The following is a 24,528-nucleotide window of genomic DNA, read 5'->3' as shown; positions in this document are numbered from 1 at the left end:
ACTACAAACTGGTTGTTTTAGTTTTACATAAAGCATTTTTGAAAAATTTTTGTGCCTTCATATTCTAAAAGCCGTAGTTCTTTATTTTTTGGGGGACTGTTTTATGTAGGGGCTAATTTTTTGCGGGATGAGATGAAGGTTTGATTGGTACTATTTTAGGGTGCATATGATTTTTGATCGCTTGCTATTGCACTTTTTGGCTTTTTTTAAACATTTTTTATTTATTTTTTTACAGAGTTTCCCCCGAGGGGTTAGGTCATATGGTATTTTTATAAAGCAGGTTGTTACGGACGCAGTGATACCTAATATGTCTACTTAAATTTTTTTTTTACATTTAACACAATAAAAGCATTTTTGAAACAAAAAAAAAATGATGTTTTAGTGTCTCCATAGTTTTTTATTTTTTGGTTGATTGTCTTAGGTAGGGGCTCATTTTTTGCAGGATGAGGTGACAGTTAGATTGGTACTAATTTGGGGGGCATCCGCCTTTTTAATCGCTTGGTGTTGCACTTTTAGTGATGTAAGGTGACAATTTTTTTTTTTTAGCAGTTTTTATTTTTATTTTTGGGACTGTGTTCACCTGAGGGGTTAGTTCATGTGATATTTTTATAGAACCAGTCGATACGGATGCGGCAATACCCAATATGTCTACTTTTATTATTTTTTTAAAAAAAATTTACTTTATTTTGGGAAAAGGACGCTTTTTTTTTTTTACTTGAAACTTCTTTATTATTTTTTTTAAACTATTTTTTAAACTTTTTTTTCCACTTTATTTTTTGTCCCACTCTAGGACTTCAACTTTTGGCAGTCTGGTCCCCTTTACAATGCATTACAATACTTCTGAATTGTCATGCATTGGCTGTAAGTGTATTACACACTAATATACTTGCAACCTCCATGCCTGTGAGATCCAGGGGGCTGGATCTCACAGGCTCTCCCAGAAGGCAGCCACGATGCCTAAGGAAGGAAACGGGCTGCCCTCCCTGCCATGGGATCCCCCGTCACAGCAGCGCGGGGACCCCATGGATATGACACCCGTGAGGATACCGCACGTGCCACGGTCAGCACTGACCGCAGCCGTGAAAGGGTTAATGCGCTGGCATCTGTGTTTTCACCGATGCTGGAGCATACAGCAGGGGTCGACTATCAGTGATAGCTGAACCCCTGCCTCTGATTGAGTGGCCGCAGCTCCTGCACCCACCCGATCATCGCGCCGTACCTGTACTGCGCTGGAATTTCTGTTCCACATTTCTGCGCTGTACATGTACGGCGCTGGTATCCTAAGGGTTAAAGGATGCTTTCCCATACGGTATGTGCTCACTGCAAAAATCACAAGGTTCATTCTTTCAACTTAAAGGGGTGTTCCATGACAATTAATGGTGTTAAATGACTGATCAGCAGAGGTCCCACTGCTTGGGCCTCTACCAATCACAAGAGTGGGGACTTGTGTTCCTCTTTAGATGGGGCACACCGCACAGTTCGGGGGGGGGGGGGGGGGGGGGTCAAAACCCATAGAACTCAAAGGCCCTGGAAAAAAAAAGCACATCTCACACGGGCAGTATCCTTATTTAGCAGATCTGCTACTTGGAGAAAGCAGAACGGATACGGTCCTGTGCATGAGGTCTAATTTTATATTTTTTGGTCCTGACTGCTGAAGGGTTTTTCTTGGGCCAACATGTGTGATACACGTGAGAAGACCATGATCAGCCTGGGAAACATGGTCCGCGTGTCGCCACATCTCCCAGGCCGACCGCACTCTCCTGACCGAACTGACGATATGACAGTAATATGATACAGCCAGTCACTTATCTGGTCAGGGGAGCCGAGGTTGGCTTGGAAATTGTGTCATCCACAGTGCCCTCATAACCGTGTCATCCACAGTGACATCTAGAGTGCCCCCATAACCGTGACATCCCCAGTGTCCCCCCATAACAGTGACATCCCCAGTGTCCCCCCATAACAGTGACATCCCCAGTGTCCCCCCATAACAGTGACATCCCCAGTGTCCCCCCATAACAGTGACATCCCCAGTGTCCCCCCATAACAGTGACATCCCCAGTGTCCCCCCATAACAGTGACATCCCCAGTGTCCCCCCATAACAGTGACATCCCCAGTGTCCCCCCATAACAGTGACATCCCCAGTGTCCCCCCATAACAGTGACATCCCCAGTGTCCCCCCATAACAGTGACATCCCCAGTGTCCCCCCATAACAGTGACATCCCCAGTGTCCCCCCATAACAGTGACATCCCCAGTGTCCCCCCATAACAGTGACATCCCCAGTGTCCCCCCATAACCGTGACATCCCCAGTGTCCCCCCATAACAGTGACATCCCCAGTGTCCCCCCATAACAGTGACATCCCCAGTGTCCCCCATAACAGTGACATCCCCAGTGCCCATGTGCCATCCACAGTGCCCATGTGCCATCCACAGTGCCCCATGTGCCATCCACAGTGCCCCATGTGCCATCCACAGTGCCCCATGTGCCATCCACAGTGCCCCATGTGCCATCCACAGTGCCCCATGTGCCATCCACAGTGCCCCATGTGCCATCCATTGTGCCCCTAATGACATCCACATTGCCCACAAGGGCACCCATGTGCCATCCAAAGTGCCCCCATGTGCTGTCCACAGCTCCCCCAATGCGTTTGTGAAGACGACAGAGGCTGGCACTTCGACTTGCAGGAGGGGGTCACGTCATTAGTAATCTTACAAGTAATAATCTTTCCTCCACAGGTTAGATTTTTAAAGCCAAAAAAAGGTTAATCCCGGAGAACCCCTTTAAGTGAGGAAATGCTTCTTTCTGGCCTCTCTGCCATAAAGCCCAGATGGGAGGAATGCTGTTGTGATGGTTGATATTCTGGAAGTCTCTCCCATCTGCAAACAGAATCTTTGGAGCTCAGCCAGAGTGACCATTGGGTTCTTGGTCGCCTCTCCACCAAGGCCCTTTTCTCTGATTATTTAGTCTGGAGGGTCGGCCAGCTCTAGAAAGAGTTCTGGTTGTTCCAAACAGGAATTATGGGAGCAACTGTGCTCTTTGGGGCTTTCAGTGCAGCAGAAATTTAGCGGAATCCTGTCTGACATGACCTTGACAGACGAGGCATTAAAAGCATCTTATTGTGCCTATAATACTTGATAAATGCATGTATGTCATGGCGCATTTTCTATAGTTAACCTGCCCCCGCTGTATTAAAATTCAGTACTGGCAAAATCATTGCTTTTGTCACAGAATATGTATGTAGCTCTCCAAAGATTTCTTGCTCAGAGCGGTTTGTATAAACAGCTATATGTAATGTAATAAATCCCTTCCTTGTAGTAATGAAGATCAGCAAAAATGGTCAAAATGTTTTACTTTACTTTACAATGAGTCACTTTGTACATACAGTTCATTGCATGATTTATAGGACACTGGTCTTAAAAGAGTTTTCCGAGATTTTGCCATCCTCAGGAGAGGTCATCAGTATCTGATCGGTTGGAGTCCAGAGGCAGACTGGTCATAGAGCCCAGAAGGCCACCCAAGTCATGGCTACTAACCAGGTACATAAGGATATGACGCTCCCTGCATTAATTAACGCTGGTAGCATCAAGTACTTACAGTATATACCCAACTGGGGGACGCAGGTCCCTCTCCTGGACATTCTTTCACATAAACATGCCACCGATCACCCAGCAAATGATCAGCCACTTGTTTAGTTGTGTAAACTGGGATGGGTTTCTGATAAACCAGTACTCTATGGGGATGACCAAACATTTGTTCCCATACACCAATGACTGGTGCATGTAAACAGCGCTCATTAATGGGCAGAAAATGGATCCCAAGTCGATGGCATCATCTCCTGTATTGCTACATGATAATGAGATAGTTAGGCAGATTTACTAACCCTACAGATGGTGTAGACTTGGGGTGTCTAGATCTGTACCAGATTTATCACAAAGGCTCAGGCTGGATGAGAAATGTGGTGCAGGGAGAGACACATTTGTCTAACTCTACCAACTATTGAAAATACAATTTTAAACCAGAGCTGTGGGGCAATTTTGGTGCTAAATGTTGCCACAAGCCCTTTCCTGTGACGTGATGTCCATGTCAATTGACAAACTAGGTGTAGAGGACTTCTCGAGAACTAGGAACAAATGTTTGGCGCAGTTTATGACATTAGTAAATGCGGGCCATTGCTTGCTGTTACAATTCGAGATTTGCTGTATCTTTTTTTTATTCTCAAGTTATTCAAAAGATTTATTTTTGAATTGTAAGAAAACAGCTGGAAAGATCAATGCAAGGAAGCAGACTAAAGTGTAAGATCTTTGACAACCACAGATCTAGACAAGTCAGGGCTACACAATTCTGCAATTGGTGTCAGCACAGCTACTAGAAACACAGACCTATTGTGCTCGGATAGCATACCAGCTGTTCTTAGTATAGACCCTAGGGGTATACTGTACACCAAAGACATACAGTATAGTACACGGTCAGCAAAGACTGAATCATAGCTTGTGTAAGTATACACAGGCCTTACTTTCTATCACAATCAAAATACCTAACACCTAAAATAGGTCATATGTTACAAAATCTGAAAATGTTTGCTAATGATTTGATGTGGAGCCGTTTTTGTAGAGGTGATACTAAAAAGGGCAGACATATTGGTTGTTCTTTAAACTGGCTGTTTAAGCGCAAAACAAAACTGACAAAATTAAAAGGAAGCTTGTTTAAACCTGACAACCAATAAAGCTACACTTGTAAAAATGGCTGCTGCAATAATACTAAAAAATGCAATTTCTCTAAAAGAAAACACGTAATACAAACAAAAACTGATGAGTTTTTTCATCACAGAAAGCGATGGCATACCCGTATCTAAGAATAAAGGGACCACAGCACTGCTTTAATGCTGTTACCCCTTTCATTTTAGCTCCTACCACTAGCTGTGAAAGTAATAGTAGCGCAGCCTCAGTCACTTGAATGAAGATATGTTAGTCCAGTGTTGGACTGGGGTTTCTTGGACCAATCAGAAGAAATTTTTCTTGGGGCCCAACCAAGGCCACCTGGCCATAGACCCTACAGGGAAATTTCCCTGTGGGTCGATGCCCAGGGGACCACCTATAAGCCCTCCTCCGAGTACATATCAATCTGAACATAAATTATTGCTAGGCGCATTAGGTACTTATACACCTGGCAGACGGCGGAAAGTAACCTCCAGCATTTAACTGTATTGCCATCCTAAGTATCGTGATACAGTTGAATACTGCAGCTGGGACAGCAGTATTTCATGCTGAACTGTGATATTTGGATCTGTCGGGATGGTATTTTGTACTGCACTACAATATTGCTAGCCCCATTTACTTATTTTGGACCTGCCTTCTGTCAATTTGGGCTGCCTACAATATAGGGCCACTTTTAGTTTTTTTACAGGACCACTTTAAGTTCCCAGTCGGCCTCAGGGCCCAACTCATACATAATCTATAAAGTCTAAGAAGTTCTGAATCAAAGAAATAAACTCTACTAGCAAGTAACTGGCTCCAATGTTTTTTACCTGTTGGATCTTTGGGGCCCACTGTGGTATAAGAGCTTAAGCCCACTAGAAGATCATCTGGTACTCTGGTAGGCCAGTTCGACCCTGTGTTAATCTGTTTCTCCCAATGTGGCATAGGGCTGGAGTTTTGTCACCAGCTGCCCAGTGCAACTGTGTCTTACAGACGTCAGTAAAGAGTAGGGAGCGTCTAAGACAAATATGTCCATCACTGCAATTGGGACTGCAACAGTGGCTAAAAGCTGCTACCATAGTCCTATTGAGGAAAGGGTGTCCAGGGTGAATATACAGTAGTTATTTAGCCCTGACATGCGTAACGTGAAGACCTGACCAGACAGTGACTTTAAACGCTTAAGGCCCTATTACACCTGAAGATAATCATTCAGATTATCACTAACAAGTGTTTGTAGGAACGCTCGTTAGCGATGATCTGGCAGTGTAATACTGCCGCCGATTACCCGATGAATGAGCAAATGTTTGTTCATCGGGTAATTGGACCCTTTTAGCAGGTTTAAAAATCCACGTTTCTCGGTGGCAGATTGTGCCGAGTAATCATGATCTGCTGCAGGCAAACAGTGATTCAATATGGGGATGAGCAATGGCATAAGTGATCGTTCCTCCCCATACTAAGGAAGAGATCGCTGTATGTAGCAGAAGATTGCCGAGCAGACGATTGCCGGGAAGAACCGCTTCCTTCCCGACAATTTCCTGCTTCATCTGCAGGGGTAATAGGACCCTTGTAAAACAATGAAATCATAAGTGTAGTAAATACCAGATCTGTAGTGAAACGCTACATACCTGTTCAGCTCCAACCATACTAATAGGCTTGCATTTAAAAAGGTGGTTGATAAACTTTGGAATGAAGGAGCTGTAAAACAGAATTCAAAGCAAATGACTAAATGCAAATATGATCGCAGCACACACGAAAGTCATAACTGGTTATTATGTCTGTGTTAAAAAGAAAACCAATGTCATCTGGTTTACAAGATTTCTAGGGTGAAGCAACACATTGTAGTTTTGTTTAAACCTCCTCTTTGAAAATGTTCTCCAATAGTGTGGCAAAAGCACTGTAGCACTGCTATGTGTGGATTCACCCTATAGGACGCACCAAATCTGATCATATAACCCACTAAAAAAAGAGTCTCCAACTGTAAGTATGTGCTCTGGGAATCTACAGTATGAAGAAAGCAGAGAATGTTCCCTTAGTGTAGATAATAACCTCTGCATTGTATACACTGTACTCATCACAGAACAGCCTGTCATTCACAACTGTAGCCGAGACCGCAATCAACATATTTATCTATAGAAAGTGCAAGAAATGACACCTCACATGACAATACCTTGAGAAAATTACAGGTGAATTATAAGGAAAACTTAAAAGCGGTTGTGCCATGCTTTGCAGTTATCCACTATTCTGACTAACTGATTGGTGGGGGTCCAACCACTCCCACCAATCCTGAGACCAGAGGTTCTGTTACCCTGATGTAGTGGCAGGGTCGAGCATGTGTTCTGCAGTTCCATCCATTCTCTACGAGATTGCCGGAGATAGCCAAGTACAACGCTCGGCTATTTACTGTGGTCCTACAGAAAATCAGTGGAGCGGCAGGGCACATGCACATCAGATTAAGGGAACAGAAGCCCCCATTCTCAGGACCAGTGGGGGTTAAAGTGGTGGGACTCCAAAAAATCAGTTAGTTATCCCCTAAACTTGGCACAGCCCCCTTTAAGATACATCTAATACTAATCCTTCACAATCCTCCTTTATAAAGATCACTGTTAGGATAACTTGGTGAAAATGCCTTTCTGCTCAGAGTTCTACAAAGCAAAACCAGTAACCCTCATCTGTACACAGCACTGTTACAGCGTTCCCATACTTTTTTCCCATAGAGAACTGCTTAAAAAGTCTCCATAAAACAAGTGTCTTTTCACTGAGGAACAGTACCTCCTCTCCCCGAGCTACATCTAAGGCACCTCATCCAGCCAACCAGAAACCGGCTCTGTACTGTATAGGGGCAATCCTAGTATGAGTTTATTTGCAGCCTTTTTTCCCCATGGAGCGTTGCATGAAAACTAAGACTCCATACTTCACTGTCTCTCTTCAATGGTTGTGACCAGTGGGACAGCTCCTTCATGGTTATTTGGAGATGTTATTTGATTTATGAGGGAACACCAAGTGGCCTCAATCAAGCCTAACCCGTGGAAACCAATTATATTAGAACAAGGGGCTTGGTGGAGTGTCTTCCAAGACTCTCTGCCACCAGTACATAGACTGTTTAGATTAAGAGCTCACGACCATAAGTATTTTGCGGTCCGCAAAAAACAGATCAGCAAAAAATACGGGAGACGTCCGTGTCCAATCCGTAGTTTGCGGAACGGAACAGCTGGCCCCTAATAAAACAGTACTATCCTTGTCAGTAATGCAGAGAATAATAGGACATTTCTATTTTTTTTTGCAGAAAGGAAATATGGACATAGGGAAACGGAATGCACACGGAGTAACTTCCATTTTTTATTTTGGGACCCATTGAAATGAATGGTTCTACACGGAAAGAAAATAAGTTTCTGTGCATGAACCCGAATGTGGCTATGATTGACAGATTAAGCATGCTTGCAATCTGTTCAAGACCTAGTACTGCCCTAGGTTTCCTTTCACAGATGAAACATCTTTGCACTATCTTTTGGGAGTGCCTATTTGTACAAGGTCTGTTGGATGCCCTTGAACGCGAACTCAGAATCTGTACCCAGAAAAAACCTATTGTACACGTCGCTACTTAATGGACTATTTCCTGGAAAGAACTGATTTAAGGATGCTATATGGCTTGCCAGGATCCACCTTATCTTGAAAAGGGACAGCATGTTTGTCCTACAACACCTCAGGTTGACCCCCGTGGATAGTCCAGAAGTCGATGAACATGATTAACCTCTCTCCACTTTATGTGTCTGTCTTTCAAATAAAGCTTCAGGCCTGTTATGTCCCCTCCCTATCCCCTTTTTCCTATCCTTATCCCTATGATTATTTTTCCATTACTTTATTAGGCGATTTTGTACTTACATGCAGAGCCGTCCTGCTTCCCTCAGTGCCCGTCTACTATACAGCTATATAAATAACCTTATATACTATAGAAATACTTCTGCTCTGTCTCTCCGACACGAATATACTGTCAGTGGTATGGAAGTCAGTATCCCTAGCACACTCACCACCCAATGAGTCGTCGAGGAGGTCCATGAGAGCGGACGGTCTGAGCTCACCATTCACAGTAAGCACAGAGGCAGGGAGAAGCAATTCCTGTCCCTATATACGGCATGTGCGAGTGAGCAAGGAGCGTCCTCAGCCTTCAGTACTGCAGTCAGCACTGAAGACGGATTAGGGACAACCTCAGAGACAGTTTTATTAGTAACAAAATAAATAAATTACCTAATAAAGTAGATTTCAAAAGTAATCATAATCACTTCCCCTACACATTAAAGGGCATCTATTAGCAGATTTGAACCTATGAAACTGCCCTGTTACATGTGCACTTGGCAGCTGAAGGCATCTGTGTTGGTCCCATGTTGATAAGTGCCCTCTCCACTTTGATGACTTTAGAAGTCAGGAACAAGCGTGATCACGTTTACACTGCCTGGCCCTGTCAAGTGCAGAGGACGTGGCAGTTGCAGAGAGAGCAGAGCCTCTTGGAGTAACACCAACACCCCTGTTGCTCCCAGAGGCTCATTTGCATATATTAAAACATCATTTTCTCAGCAATGCGGGCACATATGAACATGGGACCAACACCGATGCCTTCAGCTGCCAAGTGCACATGTAACAGGTCAGCCAGTGTCATAGGTACAAATCTACTGACAGATGTTCTTTAAAAAAAGGTGCAGTTATTTGTTAAGTAGGCAAGAATGCTAGTGAAGGATGTGAGGTGTGTGTGTATATATATATATATATATATATATTTATTGTAGGTGTACTTTATGGTGTATTTTCATATATGGTGATTGTTATAATGTGTGCTACTTCATAGCCTACACTGCATTACAGTACATTGTATGTTGGTTGATGATGACTGATTGTAAATAATAAAAAATTGCTTTTTTAATAAATAAATAAAAATAATGATGCACTGGAAAAAGTAAGTAGCAGGAAACTAAAGTATCTTGTCTTTTTTTTTTTTTCCTCGATTTCTAAGACTGTTAATATCTACATCGGAAGCTCATTTCAGGGACCTTCCATCCCTAGGCGGAAACAGACAGACATTAAGGGGGAATAGCAACCAGATTCCACCGTTCATTTTTAAGAGCCACTATGGAAAATGGAAGGATCAATCTAATTGGTTGCTATGAGCAACTAGGCCGGTTTTACTTTACACCAGCCTTGAGAAATCTCCCGCTGTAAGTCTATCTGCCATATTAGTGAACATACTTAAAGGGACACTGACAGGCCCAATAGCCATAATTAGCTGTACATATGCATGCACAGGTCTTCTAATGTGCATTAAAAACATACAAGTCTAACCCCTGTCCACATTATGAATACAGTAAACTCATGTTTTATAACCTGAAGTAATCGTTTTTCTTTCTGCCCAAGGGGCGGGGTTTCAGCGCCACTTGCGCCCAGCCAGCATCAGCCCAACCGCCGTTTTGAAGCGCCGCCCAGCTCATCAATATTCACTTCGCTGGGCGGCTTCTGCTGTCCCCGACCTTCCGAGTTCCGGCGCATACCCAATAGAAAGCTATGGGCATCGGACTTGCTTTCAGCTTCTGCGCCCGGCACCCATAGCTTTCTATTGGGCATGCGCCGGATCTCGGAAGGTCGGGGACAGCAGAAGCCGCCCAACAAAGTGAATATTGATGAGCTGGGCGGCGCTTCAAAACGGCGGTTGGGCTGATGCTGGCTGGGCGCAAGTGGAGCTGAAACCCCGCCCCTTGGGCAGAAAGAACAGCGATTAGTTCAGGTTATAAAACATGAGTTTACTGTATTCATAATGTGGACAGGGGTTAGACTTATATGTTTTTAATGCACATTAGAAGACCTGTGCATGCATATGTACAGCTAATTATGGTTATTGGGCCTGTCAGTCTCCCTTTAAATACCACATCGTAACTTGTTACAGTTACTAATTCAATTCTAGGATAATTAGCCTAATTTCTTTATACCAGTATAAGAAAAAGCTAGGATTTTTCCAATAAATTTAATTTAATTTACAGGTTATGATTGACGTTGTATGGGAAATAATGAAAAATAACATCTCTACAAACATACTATAGCCTTGTTCTAATTGTAATTTGTAAACACTAAAGTATCCCTGTCCTTACATAAAAGGATGGAGCGTTTCCCCTAAAATAAACACTATAAAAGATCCAAGCAGAACAGCTTAATTATATGAACTTGGTCCCGGGACAAAACATAAATAAGTAAAGGAAATGTGAAGCTTGCCCATACTGCTGAAAGGCAAACCAGGTGTCTAAATAAGCCCTGAAGGGTACCTACAAGCCAAGCTAAGAGCTGCGGGAGATTACTCAGCAATCAGTCGGAGAGAAAATAAAAGGGGATTACGCTTGACTAGAAAATATCAATACACTCAGGGACATAGGGAGGGATAGAAAGAATTACTAGTGGCTGGAAAGAAACAAAATCAAAATCTATATAATTAAAAGGGAATCTGTCACCAGCAACCTCCCTATTAAACAAAGGGAACAGAGGTTGGTTTTCTTTTGTTGATCGAAGGCTCCATTCCCGAAGGCTAATTAGGCCTTTGCTGCTTTGAGGGCATCACCATTGCTCTTGTTGCACCCAAGCTCCATTCCGTTCTGTGGCTCGCCACAGAAACGAGTGAGCTTCGGTGCAACAAGAGCAAAGATGATGCCCTCATTGCATATTAAGAAAAAGTATTATAACTCAGGAACACAGCCTTGGATCAACAAAGGAAATACAGGGTAAGTTATCAAAACTGATGTAAAGTACAACTGGCTAAGTTTCCCATAGCGACTGATCAGATCTTTCATTTTCCAAAGGGGTTCTGAACAATGAGAGGTGGAATCTGATTGGTTGTTAGGGGCAACTAAGCCAGCCTTTGATAAATCTACCCCCAGAGTGATTTAATCAGGTGAACCACAGCTATGTGTCCATGCCAACAGTTGGATAAGGAGGCCACTGGTGACAGATTTCCATTAAGGCTCTGTTCTCTTTGTTTCAGTCTTCCATCGTGTACATCTGGAGAATTTTCCTACATATACCTCCAAAAGAAGGCTGAGACATATGCTACTGTATAGACATGCAACGTCTATAGAACCCCATAATAATAATAATAATGATAATAAAAAATAAAAAAAACTTACTGCAATCACAATCATGCTGTCTGACACAAGTTTGCTGTACATTGATAAACCAGTGACATGAAGAACTGAAGCTGTTCGTATGGCAGATTTCACTAGAAAAGTGGCCACCAATCAAGTACCATATTTTTCGCCCTGTAAGATGACACTGTGTACGCCTTATGGGGCAAATACTAATGACAGCTTCCATTATGAAAGCAGTCATTAGTACAGCAGGACAGGGAGCGGTGAATAAAGCGCTCCCGCTGCTGGTTCTGTACTCACTGCTCCCTGGTCTTCATCTGCCTGTGCCGCACGCTGTGCTGTGACCTGCGCACAACATGAGGATGTAGGCCCACTCTAGGAGCTGAAGCTGTGCAACATCAGGTCACAGCACAGTGCAGCAAGAAGAGGATCTCCTGGGTTGCCGTGAGTTGATTCATTTTTCTGATATGAGGTCTGAGAATCACTCAGGGTCTGATTGAGGGCCTGATCTGAGATCTGAGACACACTAGGTAGTGTCGTCATGGGGTCTGATTTGAGGTCTCTTCAACACTGGGATCTGATCAACACTGGGGATCTGATGTGAGGGGTGAGAATCACTGCTGGTCTGCTCTGAGGTCTGATTAACACTGGGAGTCTGACATGAAGTCTGATGAAAATATTTTCCTAATTTCTTCCTCTAAAACATTATGGGCTGGTGAGTATTTTTAGGGCACAAATAATTAGTTTAAACGTTTTTTTTTTTGTTTAGGATTAATAGGATTTGTAACAAATATGCTCATGTAGCTGCCTACCTCATGTACATCTTCCCCTTCTTTTTTTCAATTTTGACTCTCCCCAGACTTCCAATGAAGGTTGTATGAGAGAATTGTACATTAAGAAATTCCCCATAAAAACTGGAAAACTAAAACACCTGCAGATGTCATCTGTAGAACTTTGGCTGCTGTTTATGGGAACCTGTATTTTCTCACTTTATCTAAGATGTAGACTATTGCAAAGCCCATGAGCAGAGCATGTAGCCTAAATCAGCAGTGGTTAAACCATTTTTGGGCAGTATTATAAGGGAGCCAGCAACATAATACTATTCAACATTATTCTAAAGCGCTCTGCCAGGAAAATCTAATTGCATCCACAAACAAAAACAAATGGAGAAAAACGAAAACCCTTAATGTGTATAAAAACTTCTAGCAAAGAAACTATTTACATATACTTAAAATACCAAAAGGGTAAACTTTGCACAATGTGTGATCCACTTATTTCATGTAGTTGTGTTCCAAAGGGCTGGCCTCAAACTTAACTACAGTTTTTCCTTTATGGCAAGAAAACCCCTAAAACCACAGAAAAAAAAATTTGTTTCTAGTAATTCTGCTGGAAACAAAATTATTTGGATGTTGAAAATACAGGACCATATTCATCAAGTCAAACAAAACATCAGTAACTTACTTTGCAAACTTTATGCAGAACTGAGTGAAATACTTTCGGGTAGACGCCAAGTTATCTCGAATAATAGGGACATTCTGTTTCACATGTAGAATAATTGAAGTAACATAGGGACTTTGATCACCAACATGTTCCACATTCTGCCACTGCATCTGTATATAAAAAAATTAAAATAAAAAAAGATCAAAAACAGCAAATATTCAATGTAAAAGGAGGAAATGTACTATAAAAGTAACTGGATATTCTTAACAACTGAACACTGTAATGCGCAAATAAAAAGAGGGACTAAACAATGAAGGCCTTTATCTCAGGTGCTCTTTAATCACACCAATCCAGTCACTGTTCCTATTGATTTAAAAAAAATAAAGAACATTGGCCCAGATTTACTAACGTGTCTGCTCCAAAAAACAATCTACAAAAGTGGTGAAAATTTGCACACTTTGGTACTTTTTTTCTAACATGCTCAACAAAGAAGTGGGGCTTAGAAGAGGCGGAAATTCATGGGAAAGGGCCGGGACCTAAAATGCGCCATATTGAATCACAATTCTAGGTTAAATTCTGGCAGAATTTTTATTGTTTATTGTTTACTGTTGCCGGAGTTACCTTTTTTTTTGTGGCATTAATGTGAATGGCTAGCTACTGCTGGGGAAATGTATGATTTGCTGCAGCTTCCTAGTGATCGCATCAGATCATCAAGGGTTTCAGAAACAAATGTGGCTGTACTCCCCTACTAGGCATAGCCAATGCCAATGGACAAAAATGCCAACTAGGGGAAAACAAAATGCACTTCTTTTATCTCATACAATCTCTTTAAAGGGTTTGGCGCCGGAAATCCACGATGTAGTGGACAGAGCTGGTAACTCATTGACTTCAATAGGCATTACGGTACTTGTAAAATCCCAGAAAACCCCTTTAAGCAATACCTTTCTGCAAATGCATCCATCAAAACTCTGCGATATCATGTAAAGGACATGTGCATTAGATAAATGTGTTCTGCATCTGAACAGATACACAGAATCCCATATTAATTCAGAGAGTAAAACTAGGACCTATACAGGCAGATAGGGACGGCACCGATCTCTGTATTAATTCACTGTGAATAAAGATGGGACATATACAGGCAGATAGGGACTGCACTGATCTCCGTATTAATTCCCTGTGAATAAAGATAGGATATATACAGGCAGATAGGGACGGCACCGATCTCTGTATTAATTCACTGTGAATAAATGTAGACATATACAGGCAGATCGGGACGGCACCGATACTGTTGCACTGTTATGGGAGGGGATCTGTGGATGGCACTGTTATGGGAGGGGATCTGAGGGGGGCACTGTTATGGGGTGGGATCTGAGGGGGGCACTGTTATGGGGTGGGATCTGAGGGGGGCACTGTTATGGGGTGGGATCTGAGGGGGGCACTGTTATGGGGTGGGATCTGAGGGGGGCACTGTTATGTGAGGGATCTGAGGGGGGCACTGTTATGTGAGGGATCTGAGGGGGGCACTGTTATGGGGGGGTGATCTGTGGATGGCACTGTTATGGGGGGGTGATCTGTGGATGGCACTGTTATGGGGGGGTGATCTGTGGATGGCACTGTTATGGGGGGGTGATCTGTGGATGGCACTGTTATGGGGGGGTGATCTGTGGATGGCACTGTTATGGGGGGGTGATCTGTGGATGGCACTGTTATGGGGGGGTGATCTGTGGATTGCACTGTTATGGGGGGTGATCTGTGGATGGCACTGTTATGGGGGGTGATCTGTGGATGGCACTGTTATGGGGGGGTGATCTGTGGATGGCACTGTTATGGGAGGGAGATCTGTGGATGGCACTGTTATGGGAGGGATCTGAGGGGGGCACTGTTATGGGGGGGTGATCTGTGGATGGCACTGTTATGGGGGGGGGGGGGGTGATCTGTGGATGGCACTGTTATGGGGGGGTGATCTGTGGATGGCACTGTTATGGGGGGTGATCTGTGGATGGCACTGTTATGGGGGGGTGATCTGTGGATGGCACTGTTATGGGGGGGGTGATCTGTGGATGGCACTGTTATGGGGGGGGGGGTGATCTGTGGATGGCACTGTTATGGGGGGGTGATCTGTGGATGGCACTGTTATGGGGGGGTGATCTGTGGATGGCACTGTTATGGGGGGGTGATCTATGGATGGCACTGTTATGGGGGGGTGATCTATGGATGGCACCGTTATGGGGGGGGGGGGTGATCTGTGGATGGCACTGTTATGGGGGGGTGATCTGTGGATGGCACTTATGGGGGGTGATCTGTGGATGGCACTGTTATGGGGGGGATGATCTGTGGATGGCACTGTTATGGGGGGGTGATCTATGGATGGCACAGGTCACCCACAGATCCCCCACCCCATAACAGTGCCATCCACATATCCCCCACCCCATAACAGTGCCATCCACATATCCCCCACCCCATAACAGTGCCATCCACAGATGGATGGAGTTTGCTGCTCACTAAGCAGGGACACTATGGGGTAGATGTGGGGTAGGGTGGTAGCGAGGAAAGTGAGGTAGCTAGCTGGGTAACAGTTAGAAAGCAGGGTAGAGGGAAGAGTGCCAGGGAGGCTAGCCTTGATCTGACACACCCAAACAAGTTTGCACGGTTGGCAGATGAGGGGGATGTCAGTTCAGGGAGAGCACTACTGCAGCCAGACACTTCCTCTGCCAGTCAGGGAAATGTCAGCTCCAGTAAGCAGGGGACATGGAGAACAGGGCAGGCCAGACAAGTGCTGGTAGTAATTCGGATAGTAGTTGGAGACTCTATTAGGGGTACAGATAGGGCAATCTGTCACAAAAACCGGGATCGTCGAACGGTGTGTTGTCTTCCTGGCGCTCGAGTTTGACACATCGCGGATCGGGTTGACAGATTACTGGGAGGGGCTGGAGAAGATCCAGAGGTCATGGTCCATATCGGAACCAATGACAAAGTTAGAGGTAGGTGGAGCATCCTTAAAAGTTATTTTAGGAATTTAGGTCAAAAGCTTAGGGCAAGGACCTCAAAGGTAGTATTTTCCGAAATACTAAAGATACCACGAACCACACAAGAAAGGCAGCGGGAGATTAGGGAGGTTAACAAGTAACTCAAGAACTGGTGTAGAAAGGAGGGGTTTTGGTTCCTGGAAAACTGGGTTGACTTCTCTGTTGGCTACAGGCTCTATCGTAGGGATGGGCTGCACCTCAATGGGGTAGAGGCAGCTGTGTTGAGGGAGAAGATGGCTAGAAGGTTAGAGGAGTGTTTAAACTAGGGGTGGGGGGGGGGGGGGGAGATTACGTTATAGGAAGGGAAGATAGTGCAGATAGAGACCTAGGACAAGGTACTGGGACTGGGGGAGGAACGGAAGGTGGGACTAGAACAGCTCAGAAGGAAAAGTGTAGGGTACAAAATATGTATGTATACTAATGCCAGAAGCCTGACTAATAAAACTGGGAAACTGGAATTAGTGATGTGTGAGCCAGAGAGGGGGGAGGGGTCTGCCTTTATGTAAAGTCCTGGTTAAAGCCCACACTCCGGGAAGATATAAGTGAGGGTCATGAACACGTGGAGTCACTGTGGGTAGAAATACATGGAGGCAAAAACAATAATAAAATATTAATAGGAGTTTACTATAAACCACCTAATATACCAAAGTCCACAGAAAATCTACTACTAAACGAGATCGACGAGGCAGCAAATCATAAGGAGGTGGTTATTATGGGGGACTTCAACTACCCAGATATAGACTGGGAAACTGAAACTTTTATATCTAATAAAGGAAACGGGTTCTTGTCAATAACCAAAGACAATTACCTTTCCCAACTGGTTCAGGACCCGACTAGAGGGATGGCCATACTGGACTTAGTATTAACCAATAGACCTGACAGAACAACAGATGTGCAGGTCGGGGGGACACCTGGGAAATAGTGACAAGAAAGTAATAACCTTTCAATTGTCATTCAAAACAGTGTTTCTTCAGGGAGGAACAAAAATACCAAAAACTTCAACAAAGCTAAATTTAGCCAACTAAAAGAGGCCATAGGCCTAACTAACTGGGAAAAAGTCCTCAAAAATAAAAATACAGCCACAAAATGGGATATTTTAAAGCATCCTAAAATCTAATTGTGAGAGGTACAGCCAAACTAGAGACCGAGAGATTAATTGCCAAAGAGAGCAAAACTAACCCTAAAATGTTCTTCAATTATATAAATGGTAAAAAGTATAAATCTGAAGGTGTCGGCCCTTTACAGAGTCATGAGGGGATAGTTGCAGAGAGCGATGAGGAGAAAGCAAAGCTGTTAAATATTTTTTTTATCCACTGTATTCACTGAACAAAAATAAACTGTCAGATGAAATGCAGAATGTAAAAGTTAATTCCAGATTAAAAGTGCCCTGTCTGACCCAGGAAGAAGTACAGCAGCGTCTTAAAAATATTAAAATAGATAAATTGCCAGGACCGGATGGCATACACCCCCAAATCCTAAGAGCATTAAGTAATGTCATAGCTAGACCCTTATTTCTGATATTTAAGGACTCTATACTGACAGGGAGTGTTCCACAGGATTGGCGTATAGCAAATGTGGTGCCAATATTAAAAAAGGGTCCAAAACCAGAGCCCGGAAACTATAGACTGGTAAGTTTAAAATCTGTTGTGGGTAAACTGTTTGAAGGTTTTCTAAGAGATGTTATCTTGGAGTACCTCAATAAAAATAATGCCATATCAGCATGGCTTCATGAGAGATCGGTCATGTCAAACAAATTTTATCATTTTCTATGAGGAGGTAAGTTCTAGACTTGACCGCGGCGAATCAATGGATGTGGTATATCTGGACTTCTCCAAAGCATTTGACACTGTACCGCATAAAAGGTTAGTATATAAAATGAGAATGCTTGGACTGGGAGAAAATGTCTGTATGTGGGTAAGTAAGGCTACTTTCACACTAGCGTTCGGGTGTCCGCTTGTGAGCTCCGTTTGAAGGGGCTCACAAGCGGACCCGAACGCTTCCGTCCAGCACTAATGCATTCTGAGTGGACGAGGATCCGCTCAGAATGCATCAGTCTGGAAGCGTTCAGCCTCCGCTCCGCTCAGCAGAAGGACACTTGAACGCTGCTTGCAGTGTTCGGGTGTCCGCCTGGCCGTGCGGATCCGTCCAGACTTACAATGTAAGTCAATGGGGACGGATCCGTTTGAAGATGACACACTATGGCTCAATCTTCAAACTGATCCACCCCCCATTGACTTTACATTGAAAGTCTGGACGGATCCGTCTGAGGCTATTTTCACACTTAGAAATATTTTAACAATATAATGCAGACGGATCAGTGCTGAACGGAGCCACCGTCTGCATTATATGAGCGGATCCGTCTCAGACGGATCTGCTCTGAACGCTAGTGTGAAAGTAGCCTAACTTGCTCAGTGACGGAAAACAGAGGGTGGTTATTAACAGTACATACTGAGATTGGGTCACTGTCACTAGTGGAGTACCTCAGGGGTCAGTATTGGGCCCTATTCTCTTCAATAGATTAATGATCCTGTAGAAGGCTTGTACAGTAAAATATCAATTTTTGCAGATGACACTAAACTGTGTAAAGTAATTGACACAGAAGAGGACAGTATACTACTACAGATAGATCTGGATAGATTGAAGGCTTGGGCATATAAGGGGCAGATAAGGTTGAACACAGATAAATGTAAGGTTATGCACATGGGAAGGAATAATGCAAGTCACCTGTACATACTAAATGGTAAAACGCTAGATAACACTCACATGGAAAACATAGTAACATAGTATATAAGGCCTGTTATCCTGCAAGTTGATCCAGAGGAAGGCAAAAAACCCTGTGAGGTACAAGCTAATTTTCCCCACTTAAGGGGGGAAAAATTTCTTCCCGACACCAATAAAGCAATCAGAATAACTTCCTGGATCAAAAACCCCTCTCTAGTAGCTATAGCCTGTATTATCATTACACTCCAGAAATGTATCCAAGCCCCTCTTGAATTATTTTATTGTACTCACCATCACCACCTCCTCAGGCAGAGAGTTCCATAGTCTCACTGCTCTTACCATAAAGAATCCTCTTCTATGTTTGTGTACAAACCCTCTTTCCTCCAGACGCAGAGGGTGTCCCCTCGTCACAGACACCATCCTGGGAATAAATAGATGATGGGAGAGATCTCTGTACTGCCTCCTAATATATTTTTTCTAAAGTGAATAACCCTAATGTTGATACTCTTTCAGGGTACTGTAGTTGCCCTCCTCTGAACCCTCTCCAGCTCTGCTATGTCTGCCTTGTTCACAGGAGCCCAGAACTGTACACAGTACTCCATGTGTAGTCTGACTAGTGATTTGTAAAGTGGTAGGACTATGTTCTCATCACGGGCATCTATGCCCCTTTTGATGCTGCCTGACACTGGTTTTTACTGATTAGTTTGCTGTTTATTAAAATTCCTAGGTCCTTTTCCATGTCAGTGTTACTGAGTGTTTTACCATTTAGTATGTACGGGTGATTTGCATTATTCCTTCCCATGTGCATAACCTTACATTTGTCACTGTTAAACCTCATCTGCCACTTCTCTGTCCAAGCCTCTAATCTATCCAGATCCATCTGTAGCTGTATAGTGTCCTCTTCAGTGTTAATTACTTTACACAGTTTAGTGTCATCTGCAAAAATTGATATTTTACTGTGCAAGCCTTCTACAAGATCATTAATAAATATATTGAAGAGAATAAGGCACAATACTGACCCCTGAGGTACCCCACTAGTTACAGTGACCCAATCTGAGTATGTACCATTAATCACCACCCTCTGTTTTCATCTCTTAGAAAAGACCTGCCATGAGAGGGTGGGATTCAAAACTGTCATCACTCACATGTTGGGGAGGGGGATATGAAAACTGTTGTTTTACCTCAATAAATCAGTTTATGGTCTGAGTTCACATGAACCAGAGGTGTGTGGCGTCTTCTCTGAGGAAAATGGAACATTAGGATCGCATGGTTCAGGATGTCCGAATGGCATGATCTTGGGACAGTACGGAGCTACTCATTTGCACATCTGTTGTTCTGTCAGGTCTATTAGTTAATACTAAGTCCAGTATGGCCGTCCCTCTAGTCGGGTCCTGAACCAGTTGGGAAAGGTAATTGTCTTTGGTTATTGCCAAGAACCTGTTTCCTTTATGAGATATACAAGTTTCAGTTTCCCAGTCTATATCTGGATAGTTGAAGTCCCCCATAATAACCACCTCACTATGACCTAGGAATTTTAGTGAACAGCAAACTAAGCTGTAAAAACCAGTGTCAGGCAGCTGCTGCCAAGGCCAATAAGATAATAGGGTTGCATCAAAAGGGGCATAGATGCCTGTGATGAGAACATAGTCCTACCACTTTAGAAATCACTAGTCAGACCACACATGGAGTACTGTGTACAGTTCTGGTCTCCTGTGAACATGGCAGACATAGCAGAGCTGGAGAGGGTACAGTGGAGGGCAACTAAAGTAATAACTGGAATGGGGGGACTGCAGTACCCTGAAAGATTATCAAAATTAGCGTTATTCACTTTAGAAAAAAGACGATATCAGGGCTCAGTACAGAGATCTCTCCCATCATCTATTTATCCCCAGGACTGTGACAAGGGGACATCCTCTGCGTCTGGAGGAAAGAAGGTTTGTACACAAACATAGAAGAGGATTCTTTATGGTAAGAGCAGTGAGACTATGGAACTCTCTGCCTGAAGAGGTGGTGATGGTGAGTTCACTAAAAGAGTTCAAGAGGGGCCTGGATGTATTTCTGGAGTGTAATAATATTACAGGCTATAGCTTCTAGAGAGAGGGGTCGTTGAGTTATTCTAATTGCCTGATTGGAGTCAGGAAGGAATTATTTTTCCCCTTAAGTGGGGAAAATTGGCTTCTACCTCACACGTTTTTTTTTTTGTTTTATTTTGCCTTCCTTGCAGGATAACAGGCCAAACTGGATGGACAAATGTTTATTTTCGGCCTTATATACTATGTTACAGGCAGATAGGCACTACACCGATCTCTGTATTAATTCACTGTGAATAAAGGTAGGACATATACAGGCAGATGGGGACTGCACTGATTTCTGTATTAAAGGGGTTGTCCAAAAATCTGATGGGCAGCAATATATAACTAAGCTAAGCAAGTTTTATGCAAAAAAAAAATATTTATTTCCCTGGTTCTTTTCTGGCCCTTTGTTTACATGCAATAAAAACAATCTGTGCCCCTCCCCCTGCACTGCTAAGTAGTGAATACAAGTGCTGCCCTGAGTGACATGTCTGCCTGCTGGGAGACTCAGCAGCATGTTGTATGTGTAGAACTACAAGTCCCAGCTGTATAATAAAACTGCTAAGGGAGTGGATACAAGAGCTGCCCTGAGTGATATGTGTACCTGCTGGGAGACTCAACAGCAACTTTTAAGTGTAGAACTACAAGTACCAGCTGTATAATGAAACTGCTAATACACACAGGATCTTTCCCCTACCTTCTTACGCAATGCTCTCTCTAGTCTATCAGCTCCAGTGCCCAGAATTGTCTCCTCACTGCCTGCTGCAGCTAGCCAGTCTGTGCAGCTTAAGGGGTTAACCCTTTGAGGACCAAGGGACGTATTTCTCCCATGTTTTTAATTGCCTGTATCGTCTGAATAAGAACTGAAAAATGTAGCTTCTTTAGGTCTTCCATTAAAAGTGACCTAAATAGTCACATTTGTCCCGTGTCATAACTCCTCCCCCAAAAATGACACAAGTATGGAAATGGTTTTATTTATTGTTAAAATACATTCCTAAATGGAAAAAAATATAATTATTTTTATATTGATGACGGTAGAAGAATCCTAGGATAGAGCAGACGGCCGGCAGTGAAGGGGGCGTAGCAAGCACAGTGATGTCTCGTTTACAGGCTTTTAAACAAACTTTATCAGAGCAGGGAGAGAAGCTGACATAACAGGTCATGTGACCCTCAGTGAAATCTGAGAAACCAGCCACTGGAGATAAAGTGAGTTAATTGGAAAGCTGTTACATTTGCCCAGTTAGGAACATAGAAAGAACAAAAAAATAACTCGGACAACCCCTTTAATTCACTGTAAATAAAAGGTAGGACATATGCAGACAGATAGGGACGGCATCGATCTCTGTAGGACGTATATGAGAGAGACTGGGACTGCATGGAGCTCTGTATCAACCCTTTTTCCTAAAAGCTATGTTTAATGCATGTGAAAGTCATAACAAGATGTGATGACACACTAGATCCATGCCAGTAAATAATCTCAGGTCTCCACGGCACACAGGGATTATTTGTATTGTCTGTGATTACAACACAGCTATTAATGTCACTTTCTTTTCCCATTTTCATAATCCCAAAACATTTTTCCATTTTCTACAACAGAAAGTGGTTGGAAAATAGCTGTGAAGTGAGATTTTAGTTTCTTCTTAGAGAAGCTGCAGCATGAAAATCCATTAAGGGAAAACTGAACTCCGCTGTGGCTGTTTTGCCCCTGTCAGAATAAATTTTCTCATCAGGCCTTAAACGTCTTCCCCCTCGTGTTTTGCTTGGGCACATTCCAGGCAGTTTTCGACTGCTTCCATCCAACATACATAATAATAAAAAGCCAGCATCTGCAATTACTACCTGCTGATTGTAATTTGTCTGCACACAGGTGCCTGCCTGCCGCCTGCCTGGACTGATACTAGGGACTAATAATATCAGAAAAAAGCATATTACAAAGGGACTGGTGACATGACTTTGTCTGGCTGTCATTTTTTGCAAGCATTATTTCTGCAATAACCTGTTTTATCTCCACCTTTATATAAAACAACACAGAGATGTAGGCGAGGTCCATTCTGAGCTCCACTTCTTTAAAAAAAGAATTTAAAGGTGTCAAGCCTCATGCAGACGTCCGTGGAACACGGTCTGTGAGATACCAGACTGGCATTGCATGAGTGCACTCCTCCAATGCCAGTTCGGTATCTCACGGACCGTGTTCCACGGACGTCTGCATGAGGCTTTATACAGGAAAAGAAAATGATGACCTATCCCCGCCAATTAGCTGTGTCCCAGCAGCTTTCCAAGCACAGCACCGTACATCATACAGCGGCTGTGCTTGGTATGGCAGTTTAGATGCATTGACTTGAAGGTGGTCGCACATACTCAGTTCCATTATTTAACTGTAACCAATTGTCTCTATTGTTAGAGGCTGTTAGAGTTACAGGGACAGAGGTGTAGCAGAAAGCACATGCCCCCTCTGCTGTGATCGGGACAGAGCTACAGCAGAAAGGACATGACTTCTGAGAAAGCACATGCCCTGAGCTGTGACAGGGAGAGAGCTACAGCAGAAAGGACATGACTTCTGAGAAAGCACATGCCCCGAGCTGTGACAGGGAGAGAGCTACAGCAGAAAGGACATTACTTCTGAGAAAGGACATGCCCTGAGCTGTGACAGGGAGCGAGCTACAGCAGAAAGGACATGACTTCTGAGAAAGGACATGCCCCGAGCTGTGACAGGGAGCGAGCTACAGCAGAAAGGACATGACTTCTGAGAAAGGACATGCCCCGAGCTGTGACAGGTAGAGCTGCAGCAGAAAGGACATGACTTCTGAGAAAGCACATGCCCCGAGCTGTGACAGGTAGAGCTGCAGCAGAAAGGACATGACTTCTGAGAAAGCACATGCCCCGAGCTGTGACAGGTAGAGCTGCAGCAGAAAGGACATGACTTCTGAGAAAGCACATGCCCCGAGCTGTGACAGGTAGAGCTGCAGCAGAAAGGACATGACTTCTGAGAAAGCACATGCCCCGAGCTGTGACAGGTAGAGCTGCAGCAGAAAGGACATGACTTCTGAGAAAGGACATGCCCTGAGCTGTGACAGGGAGAGAGCTACAGCAGAAAGGACATGACTTCTGAGAAAGCACATGCGCAGAGCTGTGACAGGTAGAGCTGCAGCAGAAAGGACATGACTTCTGAGAAAGCACATACCCCGAGCTGTGACAGGTAGAGCTGCAGCAGAAAGGACATGACTTCGGAGAAAGCACATGCCCCGAGCTGTGACAGGTAGAGCTGCAGCAGAAAGGACATGACTTCTGAGAAAGGACATGCCCTGAGCTGTGACAGGCAGAGAGCTATAGCAGAATGGACATGACTTCTCAGATAGGACATGCCCCGAGCTGTGACAGGGAGAGCTGCAGCAGAAAGGACATGACTTCTGAGAAAGCACATGCCCCGAGCTGTGACAGGTAGAGCTGCAGCCAAAATGACA

At 43.8% G+C, this 24,528-nt stretch overlaps 1 protein-coding gene across 2 annotated transcripts in view; it reads right to left on the bottom strand.

Moving 5' to 3' along the window:
* VPS53 (VPS53 subunit of GARP complex) overlaps window positions 1–24,528 on the bottom strand; it is a 148,747-nt gene that overhangs the window by 24,192 nt on the left and 100,027 nt on the right. For both annotated transcript variants that reach the window (XM_044286498.1, XM_044286499.1), the window contains 2 exons: window positions 13,270–13,418; window positions 6,322–6,391 (listed from right to left, as the gene is read on the bottom strand). In XM_044286498.1, coding sequence (XP_044142433.1) covers window positions 6,322–6,391; window positions 13,270–13,418 — 219 coding nt within the window. The remainder of the gene's footprint in view (window positions 1–6,321; window positions 6,392–13,269; window positions 13,419–24,528) is intronic.

Source organism: Bufo gargarizans, chromosome 3 (assembly GCF_014858855.1).
Source record: "Bufo gargarizans isolate SCDJY-AF-19 chromosome 3, ASM1485885v1, whole genome shotgun sequence".
NCBI classification, from domain to species: Eukaryota; Metazoa; Chordata; class Amphibia; order Anura; family Bufonidae; genus Bufo; species Bufo gargarizans.
Note: the sequence above shows the minus strand (reverse complement) of the source record. Positions and strands in the feature narration are given on the sequence as shown.